At 44.0% G+C, this 24,819-nt stretch overlaps 1 protein-coding gene across 1 annotated transcript in view; it reads right to left on the minus strand.

Annotated features, from left to right (window-relative positions):
- Positions 1 to 539: 539 nt before the first annotated feature.
- PLAG1 (PLAG1 zinc finger) overlaps positions 540 to 24,819 on the minus strand; it is a 473,932-nt gene continuing 449,652 nt past the window's right edge. Inside the window, exons 3-4 of the mRNA XM_069621069.1 lie at positions 13,909 to 14,267; positions 540 to 13,501 (exon numbers count right to left, since the gene is read on the minus strand). Coding sequence (XP_069477170.1) covers positions 12,244 to 13,501; positions 13,909 to 14,150 — 1,500 coding nt within the window. The 5' untranslated portion in view covers positions 14,151 to 14,267 and the 3' untranslated portion in view covers positions 540 to 12,243. The remainder of the gene's footprint in view (positions 13,502 to 13,908; positions 14,268 to 24,819) is intronic.

The raw sequence follows: 24,819 nt of genomic DNA on the forward strand, positions 1-24,819 counted from the left end.
TCCATTATGATCTCATTACATATTTATGTGAAAATCTCAGAGAAAAAACAATATTGCAAGACCCAAAACCCTAGAACAAGCTTGATCAATCATGCAGGGAATAGCCAAACTATGAGTGATTCAGAAAAGATATGCAGTCTATTTTCTATGTCCAAGTTCGCCATGAATGAGATTACTTCCTATTGATCAAGTACCAGTCAACTGCTAAATGACATACCCACATCAAGCACTCTAGGGCACTAATGGATCACAACTATCGACATATCACCTAGAGACAGCCAATCACAATTGACAATATGCTTTTATCTGCCTGGTGCTATCTCGTCAAATTAACTCACCTCTAGACACAAGAGGTAGGAATACAAGAGTGACACATAGCGAAGAACAGGCATATAATCACTGGATGGGTCAGCATAGATCAGACTAGCTAAGCTAAAAGTTAACATGTTTACTATACAACTCACATGAGTATAATATTCTTGTGTACTAAAGAATGGACAACATTGTTCTATGAACATTTGAATCAACATTTCATTGCATATTCTAAAACCATTTTATTGATATATTTTGTAGAGTTCACATACTTTTATACAGCAAAGATAACACTATAGGCCACGGGAAGCTGCAGCATTATTGTTTCATAGCAGCAAGGTATTGTCTATAACACGGTACCTGGACAATAAATAGTCGGTTTCTTTGGATGTAATGATGAAAATGAAATTCAGCTGCAGCTTCATGTGACTTCTATTTTACAGAGCTTATACACAAAAATATATATGCAATCTTTTTATCTATAATTTTATACACATACAACAGTAGTTTGTGGATACATTGTAAGTACATATATAACATAAGCAACACAGCTTTCCATACCGCTGGATAGCAATTTTAAATGCTAGAAAGGTATACACATCAGTCTGGAATTAAGTTCTAAAAGTAGGACTGAAGATGTATGATTGAAACCTTTTACTTTTCAAATCCATTCCTGGCTTCTCATTGCCTAAAATACAATATAAGCATTTCAAGGCAGATGAAGTCATACATTTATCAAAAGCATTTCCAAGTTGCATTAAAATTCAAAGAGCTTTTAGTAAAATACAGCATGATCTTCACTTCACACTATATGAAAAGCTCAATGATTTTTTAACAAAAATAACAGGCTTGTCCAATCACACCTTCCCACATAAAACATTTTCCTTTAGCAAGCTCATTTGAATACATACTGGTGGTGTGAAAAGTTCAATGACACGTGAAGTCACAGTTTAATAAAATCAAATATGATCAGTCTAACAAAGTTAAAGAAAATATATCTGAATGAGAAAGAGGTTAGAAAGAGTTTGGTAGCACCATGAGATTAGTTGTATCCCAAGTTACATTAGCAGCATGAAGGTCCGATGAAACAATATTGCAGGAGTGCTTCTGAGAAGATAAACATTCATTATGGTTCAACTGTACTATTAAAATATTTTTTAGACATTATCAACAATAGTTTCGGGACATTTCAGCAGCTAGATAACATCAAAAGACAATGCGATCCAAGAAAGTTTGACATCCTTATTGTAAAAGGTCTCCCAAAATGTAGTTTTACGAGAGTTTGCCGTCTTGACTTTACTTTCTACTAGTTACCCATATTTTATTGACTACACGACATAATCAACATACTTTCAAAACACATGATGGGCGGCTGGGCCTAGACACTATGCTTAAAAGTAAATTAGGAATGTCGTGTTTCAAAGGGAACAAAATAACTTGGTTTAACTGCTACTCAGTGTACGAGACAAAACATTTAAAGAACAAGTTAACAGCTTTAAGACAGCAGTAAATCTCTGAAAACAATTCTTTATATCTTTGTCAAACAATGTTATTTCTAAAGGGATACATTTTCAATAGTTCAAATATGACCCTATTTACACTCCACATCCATTAACCAACCATCAGCTTAGATGAATCAGAGGCCTTCAATTACAAGTCCAGGTAATGTAATGCCAAGTTAATATACAAATTGAGAAAATGACAATTTATAAATAGGTTGTTTCCCATTTTAAAACTGGGCACAGAACCACATATTTAAAATTCAATGGGAGCTCAACATTATTTGTAATTGGGTCCCCTGCGTTATTTATCACATGTTAATCACTTAACACTGTGGAGTTTGATTAACGCACTCACATCTCAATTTGCATGTTCTTGTCAAAGACAATGATTTCAATCTCTTCAGCTGATTAAGAAGTGTGGAAAAGCCATAGCAATTAAATAGTTCATTTTGGAAAATATCAAAACTTCGAGCCGATTGTCGTGATTTCTTTCAGAAAAACACTATAGATGTAGCTGTCCCTTTTATACTGACTTTTATGGGTGCCCAGGATATGTTTTTAACATGTACGGAGCAGTTTTCCTTCACTGCAAGGTATATGCATGAAGTCACCACACTGATAATGACTAGTCCACAAACTAGGTCTTGCGTACGTATGTTTGGACTTGTGTTAAAGCATTGAAGGTTTAGTTCATTAAAGAATATTTGGTTGAAAATGGCACTGTACATGCATACAACTGACTCCAAATGAGAAAAGTGCTGTGGTATTCATTGCATGCTGAATTGTGAACTCCGAGCAGAAGACAGCATGTGTTAAAAAAATGTAAACTACTCATACACTACAAAACCCTTAATAAAGAAACACTGGTTCTGTGCAATTTAGCAAACTGATAAGAAAACACTGTAAATGTTGTACCTGCTGAAAGTTAAATCTACAATATTCTATATTTTACACAGATCATTTACCAGAGCTCTGCATATATGTAATGTAATGGCACTTGAAACACAATCAATAAAAGGTTCTCTAATAAAAAGCACAACCTCAATGAAACACATTCTTTAGAGGTTTACTTTATTTCTGAAAGTGCTAAATCTTGTACTAAGTATATCGGAAGGCTGATCAAGCCTTATTTAAAAAAAATATTGGCCTTTAATACATGGTAAACGCCCTAGAGAAATTATCCTAAAAATATGTACTCTTAACATTCATCATAACCTTATAAAGCAATCCGTTCTGGCTCATATTTCAGTCAATTTTTGATTTTCCAAAAACAATACTGTCTGAATTAACATTAAACAATTCTACAGAAGAAATAAAAACAGTATCTTGAAAGCAAAAGCAAAAATATTGTTTTAAAGAAAAAACTGCAGAGATTAATGTGGTGTGGAATCTGCCAGGTCAAACATTTGCTTTGTTTGTTGTTTCTTTGCGCTCTGAAACACATGTGTACCACTCTCTGAAACACATGTACGAGTGCGATACAAATAAAATATCAATATCAATGTTGTAGAAAAGGGGAGCTGAAAATCCGATTGATTCAACGTGGCCAACACATATGGTATTTGTACAATTCATGTAAATGGGCTAAAATAAAATACAATAAGCAATGTAATTTGTGAGTACGTACGTAGGTCTTCAACAAAGAAAATAAAACAACTGTTCTTTCAAGAAGTCAGGGGTACTAAATAGTGTTATGTACAACAAATTCAATTAAACTTACGATTTAGGATATACTTCTTTATGTAAATCCTCCCTTAATAGAAAACATAGGCACTGTCTCCAACAAGTTAATATTTTCTCTACATCATATTTGGGAATAAGTGCTGGATTTTAATTATGGCTCATAATGGAGACGTTCATGTTCCAAGGCAAATGTGACACCAAACAAATGTTTTTACAAGTCAGATTTCCTTGGCAGACATGTTTATATGGTTACACTGTCTCTTAGAGTTTGTTAAGATGCCTGCAGTCAATTCAGAGTGCGTTGTTACTCTTTTATACAAAAGAATTTGATAGTTGTCTTACTCATGAGAGGGGGTGTACTATGCTTATTTCAAGACATACCTGACCTTGCATTCAGATAGGAGTCAAAGAGCAGAGGTCGAACAACTAGTACAGGCTGCTATGGTATAAAGAATAATATATACCAATTCACATCCTGGGTGACTGTGTAAAAAGAGAGGGAGTTGAAACAGGTAGTTAGTGAAAAGCCGAATCGAGAATGTTAAGATAGGATCCTAAAGATAATTAAAGTGGCAAAACATGTGCAAACAAAGCAAAAACATATCCTCTCCAATATTTTGCAAAACAGAATGCAGCGAAACATTGTTTTTATTCAATTAGCTTATAGCCCTTAGTAAACCATTAGGCCACTGTCGATCTACATCCCTACAGCTTGGCTACAATATTCCAATATCATAAAAAAAGAAAACATTAATCAGTCTTGCTTTACCTGAACAGAGTGATAAAAGCAAACAAACAGGCAAGCCACTAATATCAAACTTCCTTCAAATGTAGAAAAGATAAGATAGCTTCACAGAGGACCGAAAAGTAACATCTATTTAAAAGCAGGAAGACACATTGTGAATGCTATTCAATTCCTTTGCAATTCATTATCAGGTCTAAAATAAAGTATTGTTTTGGCATTTACATAGAAACATGTTTGCCTTTTGTATGCAAGGATGTAAGCAATACCAAATAATACACCAAACAGAAAATGCAATTAAAGTGTTTCATAGAAACTATATATAATGGCCATGAAGTACAGCTGAAAGAAAGCACATGCATTAAATACAGTGATGCCCCCATTGGATGATTCAGATGTTTTAACAATGTCTGCAGCATGAGTTATGCCGCAAAATAATACACTATATGTCAACATATCATGTAGTGCATGAGATATGCTATACTGTACGTACATTTCCACAGATAGTATTTTCAATAGAGAAACTAAAGTAGGTAGTCTGCTCCTCAATTCCAAAAATGTTATTTAATTTTCATAATTTGATACACGATTTCCTTACCACCGCTTCCTTGTTTTTTTAATGCCTCTATAACAGTGTTAAATAGTAAAATGATTGTTCAATAATATAAATGAATCTAAAACAGTTAATTGCTCGTAGCTTGTGAATTGCGCAAATGACGAAAACTGGCAGTAAATTTCAGTTTTGCAAAGTTTAGTTTATCATCATTAGACCCTTCAAATATAGGGGTTTGCTTTAAATGTTATCGTAGTCCTTGGAATAAATGGCTTTGGAAAGTCTTGCAAAGAAATGTTAAGCAAACTGTTTTTTACCTAGCCTTATTGGGGCGAAGGAAGGGGGAAGGAACGCATGATAGTTTTTGATAAGGGATAAGTGGTCAATGTAAGCAATATGCTCTTACTTCACTCCTAAGAGTCCTGTTTTTTAATCTTGGCGGTGGAAAAGTATCCTCCAACCAAGGACTTTACTGTAGAATTACACGGTTAACATCCACATGACCAAATTTATAAGGTTACTCACCGTAGTGACCACCTTACTCCTAGTCCATAGTCCCCTTTCCTCCATACTTATAGGACATTCCTCTGTCCTGTGGGACGGGACCGGAGCACTTTGTAAAAAGCATCACATTTTTTAAAAAATGTGTCCTTCCTCTTTTTACACTGGGTACCACACACGGCCGTAACACTACCCTCCTTAGCTCCACCCAGCAAATCGCCCATCAGTCCTTTTCTATCGCCAGGTCAGAGACCTTTAAGCAATAATAGAGGAACCTTATTAGAGGGGACGGCGGGCGGGCGTATGAGGAAAGGGGGCTAGGAGTAAGATGGTCACTAAGGCGAGTAACCTTATTATACTCCTACGTACCGTCCCCTTACCTCCATATTTATGGGAGATTCCCAAGCACTCACAGGAACTACGGGTGGATAGAAACCCCGGACTGAAAAAGGTTTTTCAGCACAGCCTGGACAAACTGAGCATCAGATCTGGAGCTCAGGTCCAAACAGTAATATTTACAAAAAGCCGATGGAGAGACCCAAGTAGCCGCTTTCACGATGGTCTCCCAGGGGACATACTTTTGAAAGGCAACAGCAGCTGCCTTGCCCCCATTCCAGATGTGCATGAATCCCTTTAGGAGGCTGGAGACCCTGAACAGTTTAAGACTCTGTAATACAGGCAGCAATCCATCTGGAGATAGTCACTTTGGAGGCCTGCTTACCTTGCGGATTACCAAAGGTCACCAATAGTTGAGAACTCCTAAATTCAGATGTTCTGTCCACATAGAACTTAAGAGCTCTTCTAACATCCAGGCAATGCAAAACCCTCTCAGCTTCCGAAGCCGGGTTTGGAAAGAAGACAGGCAGGGAGATTGACAGATTTAGATGGAAATCAGAAACCACCTTTGGTAGGAAAGAAGGATTTGTCCTTAGGACAACCTTATCCTTGTGGAAAACCAAGAACGGGATGCTCTACCCCGACAAAGCTTGGAGCTCACTCACATGCCTTGCTGAAGTAACAGCGACCAAGAAAGACACCTTCCAAGAAAGGTGCTTAAGATCTACCGTAGCCATTGGTTCGAAAGGCTTATGGCACAAGGCCGTAAGGACCACGTTCAGATCCCACGTCGGGTGCGGTTTGTGAACAGGAGGGTAAAGCTGCATTAGACCTGCAAAGTGCCATTTAACCACTGGATTTGACAGCGAACAAGAGCACTGGTCCGTGGATAGGTAGGCAGCCACAGCCAAAAGACAAGTCCTGCATGACAGGACATGAATGCCCGACTCTGCTAGGTGAGAGATGGAGGACACCTTGTCAATCGTAGCCATCCTGGGGTCCAGCTGTTTGGCTAAGCACCAGTGACAGAAACAAAGCCATTTGCTTCTGTACTGAGACCTCGTTGAGGGCTTCCTGGCTGCCTGAATAATGCGCATGTTGTCAGCAGACAGGTTGAGATGTTCTAAAGATCTGAACTCAAGCACCATACCGCCAAGCTGACGGATTGTGGGGAGGGGTGCCACAGCTGCCGATCTCTCTGGTGAAGCCGATCGGAAACCAACAGAAGCCTGATTGGTGCACACACCGACAGATGTTGAAGCTCTGAAAACCAGAACCTGCCGGCCACCACGGAGCTATGAGCAGAAGAGAACAGTTCACAGTGTTCCTCAGCTTGCAAATTGTCCGATGAATCAGAGGCAAAGGAGGAAAAGCACAGGCCCTCATGTTGTGCCAGGGAATCTTGAGAGCATCTCCCAGAGAGGAGGCTCCCAGCCCATTTCTGGAGGCATACAGCGAAAGCTTGTTTGCCAATGTTGCGAAGAGGTCCACTTCCAGAGTGCCCCAACACAGGAATATCTGTAAGAGGACCTCTGCTTTCAATTCCCACTCGTAGCTGACCAGATGCCTTCCACCGACGTTCAGCTGGCCCCGTTCCCAAATCTGAATGGCAAGATCCACAAGAGGAGGGGACTTGGTGCCCCCCAGCTTGTTGATGTAAAACATGGACACCACATTGTCCGTGTGGACATGAACCACTTTGTTGGCAATGACCGGCCTGCACGCCTTGAGTGCCAGGAAGCTCGCCAGAAGCTCCAGATTATTTATATGCAGGAACTTGTCTTGCGGCGACCAGAGGTCGGAGACCTGAAGGTTCAATGTCGCAACCCACCCCAGAAGGGAGGAGTCCGTCGTGATTGTCACCATCGTAGCAGAGTCTTGAAAACCTGCGCCCACCGACAGGTTGCTGAGAGACGACCACCACACAAGGTCCATTCTCATGAAAGCCGAAATTGATATTATCTTGGAGTCCGGATCCACAGCTTGACGCCAAGAACTCCAAAGAGCCATCTGGGTCTGCTTCATCTTGAGCAGAGGAAGAGGCAATACGCAAAAGGCCATGAGGCCCAGAAGCCTCTGGAACCACCAGGCCGACATGCTCTCCGACTGCGCAAACATCTGACATGTGGCCAACAGATCCGCTATTCTGTCCCCGGTCAGGTAAACTCTGCAGTCAATCGTGTTCCAGCGAAAACCCAGGAAAGTCAAGTCCTGAGAGACCATCATGGAGGATTTCCGCCAGTTCACCGACAGCCCAAGGTGGAACAGGAGCTGGAGGAGAGACTGAAGATTGCTCGAGGCTTTCAGCGGGCAAGGACTGCGCAACAAACCAATCGTCCAAATACAGATACACATGGATACCCTGAAGCAGAAGATAAGCTGCTATAACCGACATCTTTGTGAAGACACGCAGTGACAAGCTGAGGCCAAAAGGGAGCACTCAGAACTGGAAGTGCTCCTCCCCCACACAAATCCATAAGTATATCCGGTGTGGATTCCAGATCAGAATATGCATATACGCATCCAGAAGGTCCACCATTCTGAGCCAATTGCCCTTCTGCAAAGAGGACTTTATCTGACAAGGCGTGATCATCTTGAATTTCTCTTGGGGTAGAAAAAGACTGAACTGGGAAAGGTCTAGGATGGTGCTCAGGCCAGCCTGGTTGGGTTTGGGCACCGTAAACAGCCGGGAGTAGAAGCCCTCCCCCTGGCTCCCCTAAGGAACGGGTTCCACCGCTCTGAGATCCAGTAATTTCTGAATCTCAGCTCTGAGGAAGGGTGACCCTGACTGCTGGAAGGGAGGATTGATGGGTGGGATAGGGGGGAAAGGGTAAGCGGAAGCCCGCCCGAGCGACTGACCAGACTCACCGGTCCTCGGTGATGGTCTGCCACGCCTCCCAATGAGACGCAATGGTTCCTCTCACCGGGGTCTCGTGCGAGTGCAGAAAACCCTAATTTAGCTTGTTTCTCAGTGTCGGCACCACCTGAACCTGAGGAGGAGGCTGAGGAGTGGGAGAAAAACCGACTCCGTTGCTGCCTTCAGCGGGAATTGCCCAAAGGGGTATCAACACTGTGGGATTTTCGATCTAAAAAAACCCTGAAACCAGAGGAAGGCTGAGGCTGCAACAACGATCTGTGTCCTGAAAGGTGGTTTTACCAGGACAGACAAGGACTTGGCGGTCTAAGTGCTGTGCTTAGTTTTGGTCAGCTCCACGTCTGTTGTAGAATGAAAGTGCTCCTTGCCATCAAAAGGCAGGTCCAAAACCTTATCCTGCACCTCCTTAGAGAACTTGGTGGCATGCAGCCAAGCCTGACGAGATGTATCCACGCCAAGCATAAGGCCCCGGGCCGAGGTGTCGACATGATGCACCGCAGCCTCCAGCAGATCCTGTGCCAGGACCCTAGCATCCGACAATCCTGCTTTGAAACAGCCCTTTACACATTTTCATATTCGCCCCCGCTAACACCGGTTCTGCATTGGCTTGATGCAGCTACAGAGCTGAATTAGCGAAAACCTTCCTCCCAATGGAGTCCAGAAGCTTGTCCTCTTTGCTCAGAACCTGTGTAGCCGTCGTAGAAGAGGATGCTGCAGGTCTGGATTGAAAAGTGGCTGTAGCCACTACTGTGGAGGAGGGGGGCTGACATGACGCTAAGGCCACCTCTTCCGAAGAATGGAGCCTGTAGCGCGGGTCAATTTTCTTGTTGACAAACAGTCCAGAGTGTGGTTTCTCCCAGACCTTTACGGACCTCAGCCAAAACGTCCTTCTGCAAGAACAAGCCGGTACGCTCCGAAGGAGACAAGGTGAACACCCCCGAAAGAACGCCCTCCTGCGGAGCGGTGCCTCGGGTACTGGAACACCCAGCAGACACATGTCCAGCAACCAGTCGTGAAAAGCTCTGACAGAGCGGGGCTGGTCTTCGCGGTCCTGATCGCCCTGCATGTCGTCCGACAGGTCCGGATCAGGGCGAGTTGCATCAGGCACCACAATAGCCTTGTCCACTGGGGACAACGGAGGCATGGGTGGAAGAGTTGGGGAGGCCCAGTGGGTAAAAGCGGTGCCAGTGGAACCACAGGAACAGCAGCTGGGACCGTCGGCGCAGGCGGGCATATCTCCCTAAACAAGCCTCAAAAGTACTCCTTCATGGGGTTGGAATGCATAAGTCTTTGAAACGTGCCGAAAAAGATGTCCTCCACCAATGATTTAGGTTTGACCGGAGGAGGCCTCTCATGAGCGGAGTAATTCCAGGGACGCAAGGGAGAGGGTTGCCAAGAGGGCCCTTCCCCACTGGTGTCCACATAAATCAAGGGCGCCGATGCCGCAGTAAGCGAGACATTGCGTGGTAGGGGCATCCGAGCGTTCCAGTCATAAACTGGACGAAACGGATGTGCACAAGGAAACCGATGTTGACCTGAAAAACCACCCCCTAACACCTAGGGCCGATGACATAGTTGTAAGGGATGTATCCAAAATGGCCGCCGTGGGTCAGGGATCTTCATTTTAGCCTTAACACAAGGAACCCCAGCCGAGACGGTACTTTGTGGCCTAGGACGTTTCTGTGACATGCTAACAGCCAAACTAGCCTTCAAAGGAAGGACCTAGACACTGCCGGTAACGGAGGTTACGGTTCAAAACATCACTCTGTGCCCCCTCAACAGATCTAGAATCACCGCAACAGCGGGAACGATGAGGACCCCACCTCATCGACAAGACCTTAACAGGCCTCAGAACTGTTGGTCAACTTAGCCTCTAAACGAAGGACCTCGGACCTGAGTCCGGTAAAAGCCTCTTCACGACGGGCCTCGAACTTCCATTCAGTATCAACAACCTCGGAGCGTACCCCAGTGTTTTTACGGGAAGCTCCAGTCAAGGAGACCTTGAAGGAAGCTCCGGTACCCGACACCTCAGTAGAACTGGGCCCACACATAGCCCCCACACGAGGGGCCTCAGAATGCAATCCGGTGTCAATAGGCCCCTTACGGAGGCCCTCAGAGAAAACTATGATACACTTTTTAGTCCTAGAAGGCACCTCATGGCAAGCCCCGGTAATAGAGCTTTTGATGCTCCTCCTGGACCGGAAGACCCCGGGAAAAAGTCCCCCAGCCGGGGTGCTCTAAAAACTAAAAGAACTCAACGGGCGTTTCTTATTCTCGTTAAAGTTTGAAAATGCGCCTGGGGAGTACGGTGAAACACCTTCTCCCACCGCTCTAAACGACGAAGCGCCCGGACCGAGAAGGAGTCGCAATAAAAGCATGAGTCCGACCGATGCTGCGGAACCAAACACTCCAAACAAAGAGGATGGGGATCCGCCCTAGCGAAGCGTCGCTGACAAGAACAATTTGGAAAGTCTAGCTGAAACGGCATAGACAGACTACCACACCACCACTAAGCCAGAGCAAGAGAGGAGGAAACTAGAAGGAAAAAAATCTTCTGAAGATGCAAGTGCATCCAGTCCCAAACAAGTGGAGAAAAGGACTGATGGGCGATGTGCTGGGCGGAGCCAAGGAGGACGGGGTTACGGCCACGTGCAGTAGCCCGCGTAAAAAGAGAGGAAGGACATTTTTTTAAAAATGTGATGCTTTTTACAAAGAGCTCTGGTCCCGTCTCACAGGACGGAGGAATGTACCCCAAGTATGGAGGAAAGGGGACGGGGCGTAGGAATAGTTGATTTTAATACACTGGACAAAAAAAGAAATGTGAGGCGCGATTGCAAACAAAAAAATAAAAATGTTCCTTGATTCTCCGATTGTAACCTAACATTAAGATGGAGGCTTGCATACAAACTTGAAACTACTATTTCCGCATCTTTTGTTTGTAAGTGCTTGAAACGATTATGGTTGCTGATGGAACTATGCAATTTAAGGCGTCATATGCACATTTGTAGTCCCATACAAATCCCAACAACAAATGCATTAAAACATATATTTCAATTAACATAAAGAAACATTATTTTAAGAGCCATACTTTTTGCCTTAATCCCTTCATCTGATAGGATGTGCAGTTTTGACGGAAAACGTTCAAAGGGATCATCTTGTGTTATTTACAAAGCTGACTGAATTTGTATTCAACTTTGCAAGGGGCATAGGGCACAAGGTCCTCACAAATGCAATTATCAAACTGATAATTTTGAATTGTCTAAATGCTAAATATTTATATATTTTCTGAAAAAAGGGAACTATCTCAAATTACTTTTGAAGTTTAAAAATGATGGTTTTGGGTAATCTGTACTGATAGTTTAGGCAGTGATTTAATGGAATCCAGCTGAAAGCCTTTAATATTCAGACAAATGAATACTAGGTCTTAAAGACTGAACAGTTTACGCAATACAGTGAAGGAGGAAAAAATATATGTGCTATGTGTAGTTGTATAGCACACCATCTGAAAATTACACAACCTCTTGGTGCCAACACGTTTACTTTTTAAACCAAGGTGATCATTGTTAAACACATTGACAAAAATAACTGACAAACATATATTGTTCAATGTCTTACTGGCATGTGGATACTTGTACAATGCAATAAAGAGGTTTCGTATCATCATGTAGTTGGCACTAGCTTAATTGTCAGATAAGGCAACTCTACAAATAGATTTTGTAAAACAAATGCTTTACATATTTTACTGGAAAGCTTGATGAAAGCGTGGCAAGGTGGTGGCTGTGCTTAGACTGTTTGTGAAAGTGGAGGACAATGAGTGCAGAGACCCAAAATATATACTGTTCCCAGGATCTTGAACATCCTGCCCTTGTTGTGGAAGCAGAGTCATAGATGAATGGGCCTCCTCTTGTGAATAGTTCATTCCTAGATTTGAAATTGAAACAGGTGGGTTATATGAAGGACTGTTGACCGGTATTAAATTTAACAACTGTGAAAAGTCTAATGAATGTGGATTAAGAGGTTCATTAAGTGAAACAGAACTTTTTGAAAGGCACACTTCACTAGATCCGTCATCTAGGGACTCTACTTGAGAATGCATCCCTATTTTGGATAACGATGCTTGGGAGTCCTGGGAAGAATGCATTCCACTTTGCAATTCCATTAAATAACTTTCAATTTCCCCTTTCAGTTGCTGTTCTTTTTCAGTCATAGACATTGGGTATGAGGTAGAACTGAGTGGGTATTTCAAAGAAAGCTGATGTGAATGAATTGAGTCCATGTCTATTGGGCAAGTCATACCCAAAGGAAGAGATGTGCTGACCATTTGATGAGCAGATGCTGAATTTTGCATGGAGTGCAGTTGAGTGTTGTAGAGGTTTAACTGCAAAGTGTTTGGAAAGGGCTTTGATAACATATCATTGGAAGTTAAAGACATGACAGGAAGTAGTTCATCCTTTATAGGTACAGACATGTTGCAGGTGAAAGGATCTAAAAGGTCTATTGGTTCGGTTTTGACTTTCAGAAGTTCTTGATTGTGACTTTTCTTCATATGACGAGTTAGATGATCTTTCCGGCCAAATCTTTGTGCACAGTATTGGCAGAGGAAGTCCTTTCTCCCAGTATGCACCACCATATGTCGGCGGACATCCTTTCGTGTGTAGAACCGGCGATCACAATGTTCACACTGGTGCTTTTTCTCCTTGACACCACTTGAAGACTTGCCTGCATGAGACTTTAGGTGCTCCAGCAACACCACTGTACTTTCAAAGGTCAATGAACATACCTTACAGGTGAGGTCACCACTTGTTGCAGCATGCAAGGCCAAGTGACGCTTAAACCCAATCTTAGTATTGTAGTTTTTTCCACATTCTTCACACTTGAAGGCCTCTTTGTTGGGGTCATGCGTGTGTAGGTGATTCTTTAGGTGATCCTTTCGGTGGAACATTTTCTCACAATAATTACACTTGTGCGTTTTCTCTGGAGAATGAGTAGCCATATGCCTTTAAACACAGATACAGTCTGTAAGTAAATACTTCAACCAAATATAAAGTTTACTTTAATGAGAAATTCATCTCTACAAAATGCTGTTTTGCAACATAGCCCTTTTAAACTCAGACCATAATAGCAAACAAACTACAAATAAAGACATTTAAAAAAACATGTTTTTGTTTTCTATTGAAAGCAAATCTAGACACGTAAATGTGTCTTTCTCACTATTACCCAAAAAATCTAGTTCATACATATTTTAAAAACCTTTTGTGTAAAATAGTCTTAATTACATCAAACATACACAAAAGAAAATTAAGATGTACATTTGTAGTATTACAAATTATAGAAATAATCAATTCTACAATGTAATTAACCTTGACAAATAAATTCAAACGAAAGAGTAAAAAGAGTTTAATACCTTAGTAATTTGTACTTAGAAACAAAGGCCTTGGTGCAGTCCTGCTGCATGCACTTGTAGGGCCTCTCCCCTGTGTGAGAGTATGAATGAACCTTTAGTTTTTCAACACTGTTAAAGGCCTTGTCACACAGTTGGCAAAGGAAGTTTTTTCTTGGTTTGGTTTCACCACGCTTGCGTTTCCCTGAAGCGCCTTTCTGCGTATCTCTTACTTCTGCCAAGTCAGCATGAATGACAGTGGCCATCGCAGCCTAAACCAGGCCTTCTTGTTGGGCACTTGGAAATTGCCCAACTCCACTAAATGATTTAGCTTTAGATGGCTTCTCAATTTTCATGAGGTCGTAAAAGAAACCAAAAGGGGACTGGAAAAAAAAAAAAAGAAAACTCGTTTTTGACTACACTTAAATTTCATTGGTTTACCAGTTATTTCATAATTCTGGAAATACAATCTATCAATTAAAACTTAGGTGGTTCAATCAAATGTGTAACCTTTAATCATTCACATTACTTATTAGAAAATCTGATGCATCATTCTGCATTAATAGCGTCACAATTACTTTGGACATTCAATATTGATTAGCATTGGAGTAAGGAACTTTTTACTCCTTTTTTTCCATTTGTGGATTTAAAGTGCTATTTTTAACTATTTCTTTTACTTTGAGCTCTGTAAATCCTTGACTTTAATTTACCCTTAATGTTTTTCATATTTAGTCCAGTGTGAAGTTAGGCCAGTGTAAAGAGAGTGTTGCCTTTGTTAGGAGACAACTATCAGCTGCCCACAATCATAAAGTGACAACTATGGCTAGCTGACAATAGTTATCCTAAGGAGTCAAATCTCTCTTTGCATAATTCTTTGGGGAACAATAAATGAATGTTAAAAGCAAAACTCTTTGCATAAACTAAACAGAAACCGTTAAATACATCTTTTAACAGCATAAGAAGAGAAAAATAATGGACAGGCATAAACAGAAAATAGAGATACACAAGCTCTTGGTAATCTTGATAATCTACTCACTCTATACAAACAGGCCTGCATGCAAAATGACTTACTTACCAGTAAACATTTATCCCCATAGGGAATTCCTTTTACAGATTTAAGATTCTATTCTTAATGTTTATAGAAGGATGGCAGAGCAACCGTAAGAACAGCTAAAAAAGGAAACTGGCTGCAGTATTTAAGCGGTGTTCATGCATATGCTATGAACTGCACCACCATTTCCACCCCCTATGAAAGGGGAAACTAGTACACAAACCTTTTCATTTTACAGTGCACGATGGCTGTTTTGCAAAGTCTTTACTTGATTTTGAAATTTGTATTACTTTTTATCTCTGTAGGTCAGCCATTGTGTGGCAGGCGATAGAGAATTGGCATGCTCTCCTCTGAGCCACTGCAGATAATAAATTCAGGGTTTCAGCTACTGATAAATTATACAATGTATAAACAGAGTGTTAAACATTGTTGATAATGTAGGAATTGCACAGAACAACATCTATTGCTATACTAAGAAGTGATACGGGTAGTGTGAGGAGTCTGAGGGTGTCCTCACATCTTTCACCAACATATCCTCCTTTCAGGTGGCCAGGGAAAGGCCGAAGATACAGATAATAAATAATAATAATTTGGCATTTATATGGTGCTACGAACCCTTAGGTATCTGAGCGCTGCTTATTATTACCCACGGTGTGTGGTGCTCATTTATTGACCTCGGAAGGATGAAAGGCGGAGTTTGGCCCCGCCGGGATTTGAACCTGCGTTAGCAAGCTCTGCACGGACGTCAAAGCGAGCGCTCTACTCACTGTGCCAATTGACTGGATCCTGACCCTGGGGTTGGCTACATGAGGGAGGACTACCAGGGGTTTGGGGTGGGGGGCTGCCTAGGAGAGTGGGGTGTCCAAGAATGAGACGCGGTATCACCTTTTTCAACGTTCAAAGTGAACCCTCCATTCCCCACGCCTTTAGAGGCTATTGCCAGTCCCTTACCCATTTTCCCAGTAAAATACCCTCTAAAGCATAGCACGTTGGTACTGAGATTAACTTCCCAAAATACCCTAAAGTGTTTAAGGGAGTTTGCACAACCCAAATTGTGAAAAACATTAATTTTCCCCAATAGACTTCAACTCCCAGAAACCGGTTAGTAGTGGGACGAGGAAGAGCGAGAGTTATGCTGGTTTGAAGGTCAGGCAATTAGACCCAATGATCAACACCTGAATGTAATTAAGCACTATAAAAAGTCCTCAATGGAGATGGGGACAGAGATGGTGTCGAAGCAGAAGCACAAGCTATGCTGCCAAGAACCGTGGAAGGAAGAGTGCGCCGAGACGCAAGGCTGTATGAGGCTGGGTCTTCAGACTGGCATCGTAGCTCAGGGTTGGTTGCTTAAAGGTGAGGCAGCAGGAAGTCGTACCGGCAAAGATGGTTCACATAAAGAAGAAGGTTGCTCCATGCCTCCGTAAGAAACATGTGTCCCGGAGTTTGAGGGGTAGTGTGAAAAACAGAGGAGAATTTAGCAGCAGTGGAGGAAATTTGCAAAGCCGAGCATTGTCGCAGGAGCATTAGCCGGTGAGTGTCAGCTGGGAGAGAGACAACGAACCGATTTTGCTCCCGAGTGTGAACGCTGGCTGCAACAGTTATTTATCAAAATGTACAAGCTAGTGGCTAAAAAAAGAGAATCAATTGATGAGTTTTGCAGGCAACACTTTTTCTCGCATGCGACTGTTGAATTGTAAAACTTCCAATTTAATGTGTTGAAGCTGGGAACAGAGACAGCAGGCCGTGCAAAATGCAGGAAGCTCAGGAAAGCTTTCTTTCCAAATTGAAGGGAAGTTGTCAAGCACATAATGAGTTTTGAATGCTGATGAATGGGTCTGAAGACCAAATATGAACTATTGAATACTGAACAAGTTGCCGAGCACATACCGAGTTGTGAACGCTAAGCTAAGAAAAAGATATGGAACAGATATGAGAATATTGCACACATGAAACAAAGTGTTGTGCATTTGCGAACAAGGTGAATTTAAAGAGACAGCATTCACGAACAAAGTGAAACGAGTGAAAAGCAAAACACTATTGGATAGTGTGAAATCTAGGTGGTAATTGGGAGAAATAGCATGGAGAAAGTGTGGAAGTGTCACATGTTGGTCACGGCAAGAAGCTGTTAAAGTCAACCAGAAGCACATGTGGACTTATAACACAGTTGTGTTATCAAGGTAGTCCTAGGAGAAAGAAATGAACTTTGGTTAAGTGCAGAGGGGCGTGGCTAACAGGGCCATGGAATAAGTGGCAGATGCCTGGGGCTCCCGCGATCCGGCATTGATCCTCGCAAAAATAAGAAGTATTAGAAGCAACCAACAATTTGCCTTGCAGCCACAAGTGCAGGAAGATGCAGTGCGCGTGAGGAGCGGAGAGCGCTGGAATACATGCTTCCAGGAGGGAGTACACGATCAAAGACGGGCCGCCAACACATCCGAACAGCGAAGATGGTGCCGTCACAGGTGTGAAACGGTACACAAAGCTATGGCTGGGCCTCTGTGAGAGAGTCAGCAGTGCAGGACGATCAAGGGTCAAAAGCGGCAGAATACTCGCAAGCGCAAGACTGCGGCTTGCAACATTGTGGCTGCTTGGTATAACAAGCCGGGCGAAGGGGATGAAGCTACATTGTACCGAACGAAGGTACACATAAGCACAAAGAGCTGCGCGGCCCGCGGAAGGAGAAGGTGTGCAGGGGTGCAGTCAAGAGTGATAAGAGGAGCTGGGACTCGTACCGCAGGAGAGGATTATAGCGGGGCAACATCACCATATAAGCCCCTAATGTCAACTGTACCCGACGAAAGACGTACGGCGAAACCAAGATGGCGCACGGCTAGCGGTAGGACAAAGGATCGGACAATGGACTGAGGAGTGACCGGGCACCTCGATAAGAAAGGAATAGAAAGAACATTAATGGGCTTGAGGGGCCATAACAAGTACGAGCACTGCTGACTTGGGCGACCAACACAAGAGGCGGATGGCAAGTGCAGTGGAGAAGATTGCATTGAATTAAGCAACCCTTAAGCAGTGGCCGATTGGCTCGGAAAGGGCAACTCCCTGCCTGAATACACAGAGTGGAAATGGGTTCCTATGAAAGAGACCGCAGCACGGGTCGCACGAGATGATAGAGGTGATGTAACACACAAACATACGAGGACGGCAGCTGAGGACATTGTTGCTGCTCGGAATATGGGACTAGGTGGAGTGGACAAAGATATATTAGACCGAACGAGGCACACAGGGACACATAAGGAAGCGCAGCCCATAGAGCAATGAAGAGGTGAACAGGGTTGAAGGCACAGGCTGCAGAGGGGGCTGGGGCGCACAAGGCGATAATACGAGTAGGCAAGGCCACGCAGCCTACCAAGTCCATATCTGCATTGAGGAGACTGACAAACGGATGCCCGGCGAGAGTTGCACAGTGAATTCGAAGATGGTGCCCGGCTGGCGATAAAATAAAGGAGCAAAGAAAAGATTAAGAGAGGGCCATGGACCCCACTAAGAAACGAACAGGAACACAATTATTGGGCGCATGAGGCCATATCAGATGCAGGAACAGTGGTCTTGGGCAATAGATGCATTAAAGGGACGGCATGTGGACGGAAGGAGCACACATGTTTGCACAACCCCAGGGCCCCAGGCGACTGGTGCGTAGAGGTCAACGCCTAGCCTGGGAGCACAGAGTGCAGGACAATATAACCCTGCAGGTACAAAGGCACAGGTTGCTCTGGACATAGGCGCGGGCAGAGAAGGCGCAGCCAGTTACACCACCAGTTTGGACTGCCATAAAAGGGTCCCCTACAGGACACGAGAAACAGACTGGTGCCAAGAGATATCCCTCCCCGGGGTAAAAAACAGTAGAAGGTGCCTACCTAAGATGCCTCCCTAAGAGCAAAGGCGACCAACGGACAGGAACTCGTGCTGCATCGGGACAACATAATATTGTGAAGCAGGCAGTCGAGGCCAGCGGACGACGAAGGGAATGACGCTCAAAAGCAGTAAAGCGAATGGGAAGCAGCCCACGATGGACGTTTTCACCAAACATCCACCACAATCCCCGAACACGTCCGCACAGGCAAAAAATGACACACGGGGGACGACGGCCTCGCTGCGTATTGATCATCTGATCCTGGATGCTATAATGGAGCTGAAATCCTCATGGGGAACCAAGATTGATGTAGCCATAGCGGAACTGAAAATGGTGCTGGAACTCAAAATTGACGCAGTCGGTGTGGACGTCAACCTCTTAAAACAGGATGCAAGAGCATGGCGGAGCACACGAGCGGCTTAGAAAGTGCAGTAAAAACCAACACGGATGTCAGCACGACCAATGCCAAGGAAATACACATATTGCCACAACAAGTGCGACACTTGCAAGACCGGGCTGAAGAAGCAGAAGGGCGAGCAAGACGCAACAACATTCGAGTGGTGGACTTTTTGGACTTGAATATACACATGGGCAATGTTGTGTAAATATCAGGCGAGTGCAGCATACTGTGGAGATACAAGGAATATGCGATTTTACCCCAGTAGTTAGATTAGTTGAATCACCAGTAGGGTGGTATCCCCCCGCTGTGTACCGTGTACTGGCACAGGCCAGGAAAGGGCTAGATACGGGGTAGCCTGAGATCCAGAATGGAGCTGGGCACCAGTTGGGGAAGGGTAGGGTGGAGGGAGGGTCGGGAGTTGTGGAGTTTGAAGGGGGAGTTTGAAGAGGGTTAAAAGTTGGGGAACGAGTTTACACCTACACACCATTGCGCATGGAACGGAAGTCAAGAGTGGATAGAAGTGGCACCGGGTATGCATAAGATAGGAGACCTCAAGATAGCGACCTGGAACGTCAGGGGGCTTAACAGTTACTTGAAAAGGAATAAGATCATGATGTATCATAGGAGGCAGAGAATTTTATCGCCCTATTGCAAGAAACTCACCCAACGAAGGAAAAACAGGAAGTAATAGGGAGGAAATAAAGAGGGACCCCCATAGGAGCAACATATTCCACCTACGCCAGGGGAGTCATCACTTGGATAGCACCACATGTCCCCTTTCAGCTACTACAGACAACCATTGAGTCAGATGGGAGGATGGTGCTAAGGGGTTTGGTAGAAAATAGAGAGCTGTGTATTATCAACACATATGCCCTGAACCAAGATGCTACAGGATACTTCAGGGCCATATACAACAAAGTCAGCCCGTATATCGGGAGGCAGTCATATGGGGAGGAGACTTTAACTGCAAATTAGATCCAAGGGTAGATAGATCAGACAGGAAGATGGTGAAACCTATCCCTTCAGCCAAGACCCGGAGGACCCCATTGAGAGACTTTAATCTAGAGGATTTATGGAGAACACACCACCCACATGACAGGCACTATTCTCATTATTCAGCCCCACAAAGCCTATACACATGGTTAGACTATATGTTTGCTGCTCCGGAACTGACGGGGGAGTTAGTGTGGTCAGAATACATAGCAAGAGTCCTCTCAGAGCACTCACCGCTGATATTAATATGGCAATACTTGTCACCCAGAGCTAGGATACCAACATGGAGACTTGGAGCCGAAGCATTGCAAGACACAGTGTTCAGAGGGGACTTGAGAAGAGAAATAGTGGAATACTTTGAAAATAACACTGGGAGTGTAGAATCGGCTGGCACACTGTGGGAGGCATTTAAGGTGGTGGTGAAGGGGGCAGCTATATCCAAGTCTAAAGGTGGGATAATGAAGGAGCTACAAAAAAAGCAGAAGAGAACCTGGAGGCAATTATGGGTAAAGGTGAGATCTCCCTTGAAGAGACTGAAAACCATAAGTCAATTGCAGCAAGATTGTGAAGTGCATTGGGAGAGATTATGCAACCTGAACTATAAGAAATACATAGAGAGACAGCATGCAAGGGGGGACAAGCCGGGTAGGCTGTTAGCCTGGTTATATAAAAATGAGACACCCAGATCAACTATTAGAATGTTAGCATGGTAAGGGGAAAAAATGGACAAATACTTGATACCCAAGAAGGCGTGAACAGTGGGTTTCTAGAGTTTTACCAGCAACTGTATGGAGATGTTTGGAGGGGGCGAAGCGCTTGAAATGAGTGAAACACTGGGAGGACATTGGCCTACCTAAATTGGGGACTGCGGAGAGAGGGAACCTAGAGGCCCCAATCACGTTGGAGGAACTAAAAGCAGTGATTCAGTTCTTACCTACTAGCAAGGCCCCGGGAGCGGATGGACTCCTCAGTGAGTTCTATAAAACATATAAGGCGGAAGTGCTCCCCCGCTACTACCAATGTTTAATGAAGCGTTAGAGAAAGGGATACTGCCGGAATCTCAGAGAGGCGATTATCCCGCTTCTTAAGCCTAACAAGCTGAGATGGACTACGGGTCGTATAGACCGCTATCCATGCTGAACCAGGACAGCAAGATACTCACGGCTGTGCTGGTGAATAGGCTGAGACCGGTTATTAACAAACTTATACACCCCGACCAGACCGGATATTTTCCGCACAGAAGCATACCCGACAACCTCAGAAGGTTTCATCAGGTCATAGAACAAACGGAAAGAGACTCGCAAGAGGTCGCAATAGTCTCATTAGATGCAGTAAAGACCTTCGATTCCGTCAAATGGCCTTGGCTGATTGCAGCCCTGAAGGAATACGGAATTGAGCCCATGTACTTGAAGTGGGTGAAACTACTGTATAGTGTGCCACTAACTAGAGTTAAGAAGAGAGCGATCATCTCAGAACGATCGCAACTCAGTAGGGGCACTAGACAGGGTTGCCCTTGGTCCCCGATGCTGTTTATCTTAGCACTGGAACCCCTAGCGATATATTTGAGGCAACAATACGAAGAAGTGGGGAGCAACATGAAGGGAGGGCCACACCTAATATCAATGTATGCTGATGATATGCTATTGTACCTAAAGTATCCTGAGGAGAACTTGCAAAATATTTTGGAAGTAATGGGGCAATATGCAATGCTTTCTGGCACTACAGTGAAGAAATTGTGTATTTTTCCCCTGGGGAGATATATAGGGACACCACGAGAAGACCTGCCAGTATTACAAATACAATGGGAGACTAGAACGTTTAGGTACCTAGGGATTGATATCTATCACACAGTGGAGGCTGAATACAAATACAACACGGAGAAAGCAGTGGCTAACATTGAAAACAGCATGAAATTCTGGGCTAAGCTCCTTCTGGCCATGATGGGGAGGGTGGCACTGTTGAAGATGATAGTGCTGCCTAGGCTGTTGCACTTTTTTGAGAATATACCATACATGATAGCCAAGCGATTCTTCGTTAAACTCCAGAGCATATGTAGCGGGTTCAACCAGGAACAGAATAGCGCTATGGAAACTACAAAACATGTATGATCAAGGGGGCATTAAATTGCCCAACTTCGAGGTATATCATCTGGCCAGCCAACTGCAATATGTGGCTAGGTGGTTATCAGAAGACTCAACATCGGAGTCTAGATTGTTGAGGTCCGAATGTGTCCTGTTTTTTCTAAAAGAGTGGATATGGCCGCTGAAATCAGAGCAAAAGGGATGCATGAGAATGTTAGAATTGGGATGGAAGATTTGGCGCAATGCTTGCCAGGTCATGGAGAACCCGACCCTGTGCGCCCCACAAATGCCACTAGTGGCATTGACGAGCAATTGAGGAAGATAATCTGTAGGCATTGGGAACCGATTGGCATAGCAACGCTGGGGTATGTATGGCAAGATGGGAAGGCGACAGAATTTGACGCGCTGGTAGAAGAAACTGGACTACACCCGGGGCAGTATATCACTTAAACTAGATTGGTACGGCGGGTGAAAAACACGTGGTCAGAAATAGTGCTAGAGGGTCAGCCCGACAAGGCAATAGAAACAATGACATCACAGATGGAGGGCACAAGGTGTCTCGAATTTATGAATTGCTGATTTCAAAGGTGGTAAAAGAGGCGATCCAGCTGAGACGGGATGGGAAGAGGAAGCCGGGGAACCTATGAATGATGGGCTGTGGGTGAGGGTTCAGAGATACCACAAAAAAGTGTGCAGGAACACGAGGCTGCAACAAATCCAGTTATATATTACCCACAGGCCGTGCATGACCCCCCCTGAGGATTGCTTGATTCAAGAACGCAGGAATACAAACATTACCAAATGTGGGGAGGTGAACGCATGGATGATACATATGTTCTGGACATACCCGGAAATTGGAAGACTCTGGGGTGAGGTAGCCCACTGTTTAACTGAGAAAGGGATTAAATTAGAGGTGGAATCTGTATGGGTGTGGATAGTAGGAGGGTTTTCTAGGCCGCTCAAGTTGAAACACGTGAGTAAATTTAAGGACCTGGCCTATATACTTGCCAAGCGCAGAATTGCCATGAGTTGGAAAGCTAACAGTAGACCGAAGGTAGAAGTCTGGTGGCCGACCTTCATAAATGGGCAGAAGCAGAAACGGTGGTATGGAGCGAGGTGGTCAGTAAAGGGGGGGGACAAAGTAGCGGAAACATTGATGGCCTGGATAAACTTAGTGGCCACACTGTCTGGGTCCACCCAGGCCTGCCTATAGGAAGATGATTCCCCTGGGAGTGCAGAGGAGAGGGTACCCCCAGACGGAACAGAGGCAGATGGTGGAACGTAGTAGGCTCGAGTTAGGGGGGAGGGCAATGGGGAGACGGTGGACTAATCATGATATTGCACATGATGCTTCGAATTTTGTATGCTGTGCACTGGTTGGTTTGAATCTTTTGTTGTTTGTTTTGTTTGTTAAAATTAATAAAAATTGTTTTAAAAAAAAGAAACTTTGGTAAAGTGCAAAAAGTTCTCAGTTGTGCGACCTGTGAAGGGTGGATTGGCTGGTCCGACAACTGGGCCTATACTGAGGAACCCTTACTTTTCACGCTCTGAAACACTTGTGTACGAGCGCACTAGAAATAAAATATCAATATTATCATCAGTAAATGAAGGGAAGACAAGGGGCTGAGGCTGGTCAGCTTAAGATTGTGCAAATGACAGAAAGAAAAGGCAAAATAAGCAAGTTGATTTGACTGTGAATTTGAGGCCATAAGAGCCGACTACTTGGGAAAGGAACCACAAGACCATTTTGTGTGAAACCGTGTTGAACATGGGGAAGGGAACACCGAGACCATCCTGTGGAACTGTGTTGAAGTTGGGGGGGGGGGAATCCCAAGGCCAATTTATTGGAAATGTTTTGAACTTGGGGAACGGAGCCAAGACCAAGGCCAGAGCTGGAAGAAGCTCAGAACTTTAGTATGAACACTGTTCCCTTGGTTACTGACAACCCTGCACATTGTTTATCTTTAGTTGTGAGGGCAAGCATAGGCTTTGGACACAGACTTAAGTTGAACTTACGGACTTGGACGATCATTAGTTTAGTTTATTTAGGTAAATAAATCCCACCTTAGTATGATATGATAGGTCATTTATAACACGCCTGTACACAAGTGTTTCTAGGCGCAAAGGGCAAGTTAGGCCTTAAACCAACCTCCACAATCCCAGCTCGATCCCTGCTTGCTTAGTCTGAAAATCTACCTCTCCCTGCCTCCTTCAGCAACTCTGCGATACCCCCCTCATCCTCCCACAAGGCCCATCCACCCGATGATCAGAATCTCTGCATTTCTGAACATTACCATGTCCCAAGAAGCAAGGTTTTTAGAGAAGCCTAGTTCATCCATATACCCGTGTAACATCCCAGACCCCACCTCTTCCCCCTTCCCCCTTTGACCCGTCCCTTCCCCTGCAACCTATCCAGAACCTCACCCGGTTGCTCATTGTTATTCCTCAGGCAAGAAAGTCGTCCAGGGAGGTTTGTACTAGGCTAGGTGGTTTGGCTAGGTGGTTATCGGAAGACTCAACATCGGAGTCTAGATTGTTGAGGTCC

Source organism: Ambystoma mexicanum, chromosome 5q (genome assembly GCF_040938575.1).
Source record: "Ambystoma mexicanum isolate Mex_15411 chromosome 5q, UKY_AmexF1_1, whole genome shotgun sequence".
In the NCBI taxonomy this organism is placed as follows: domain Eukaryota; kingdom Metazoa; phylum Chordata; class Amphibia; order Caudata; family Ambystomatidae; genus Ambystoma; species Ambystoma mexicanum.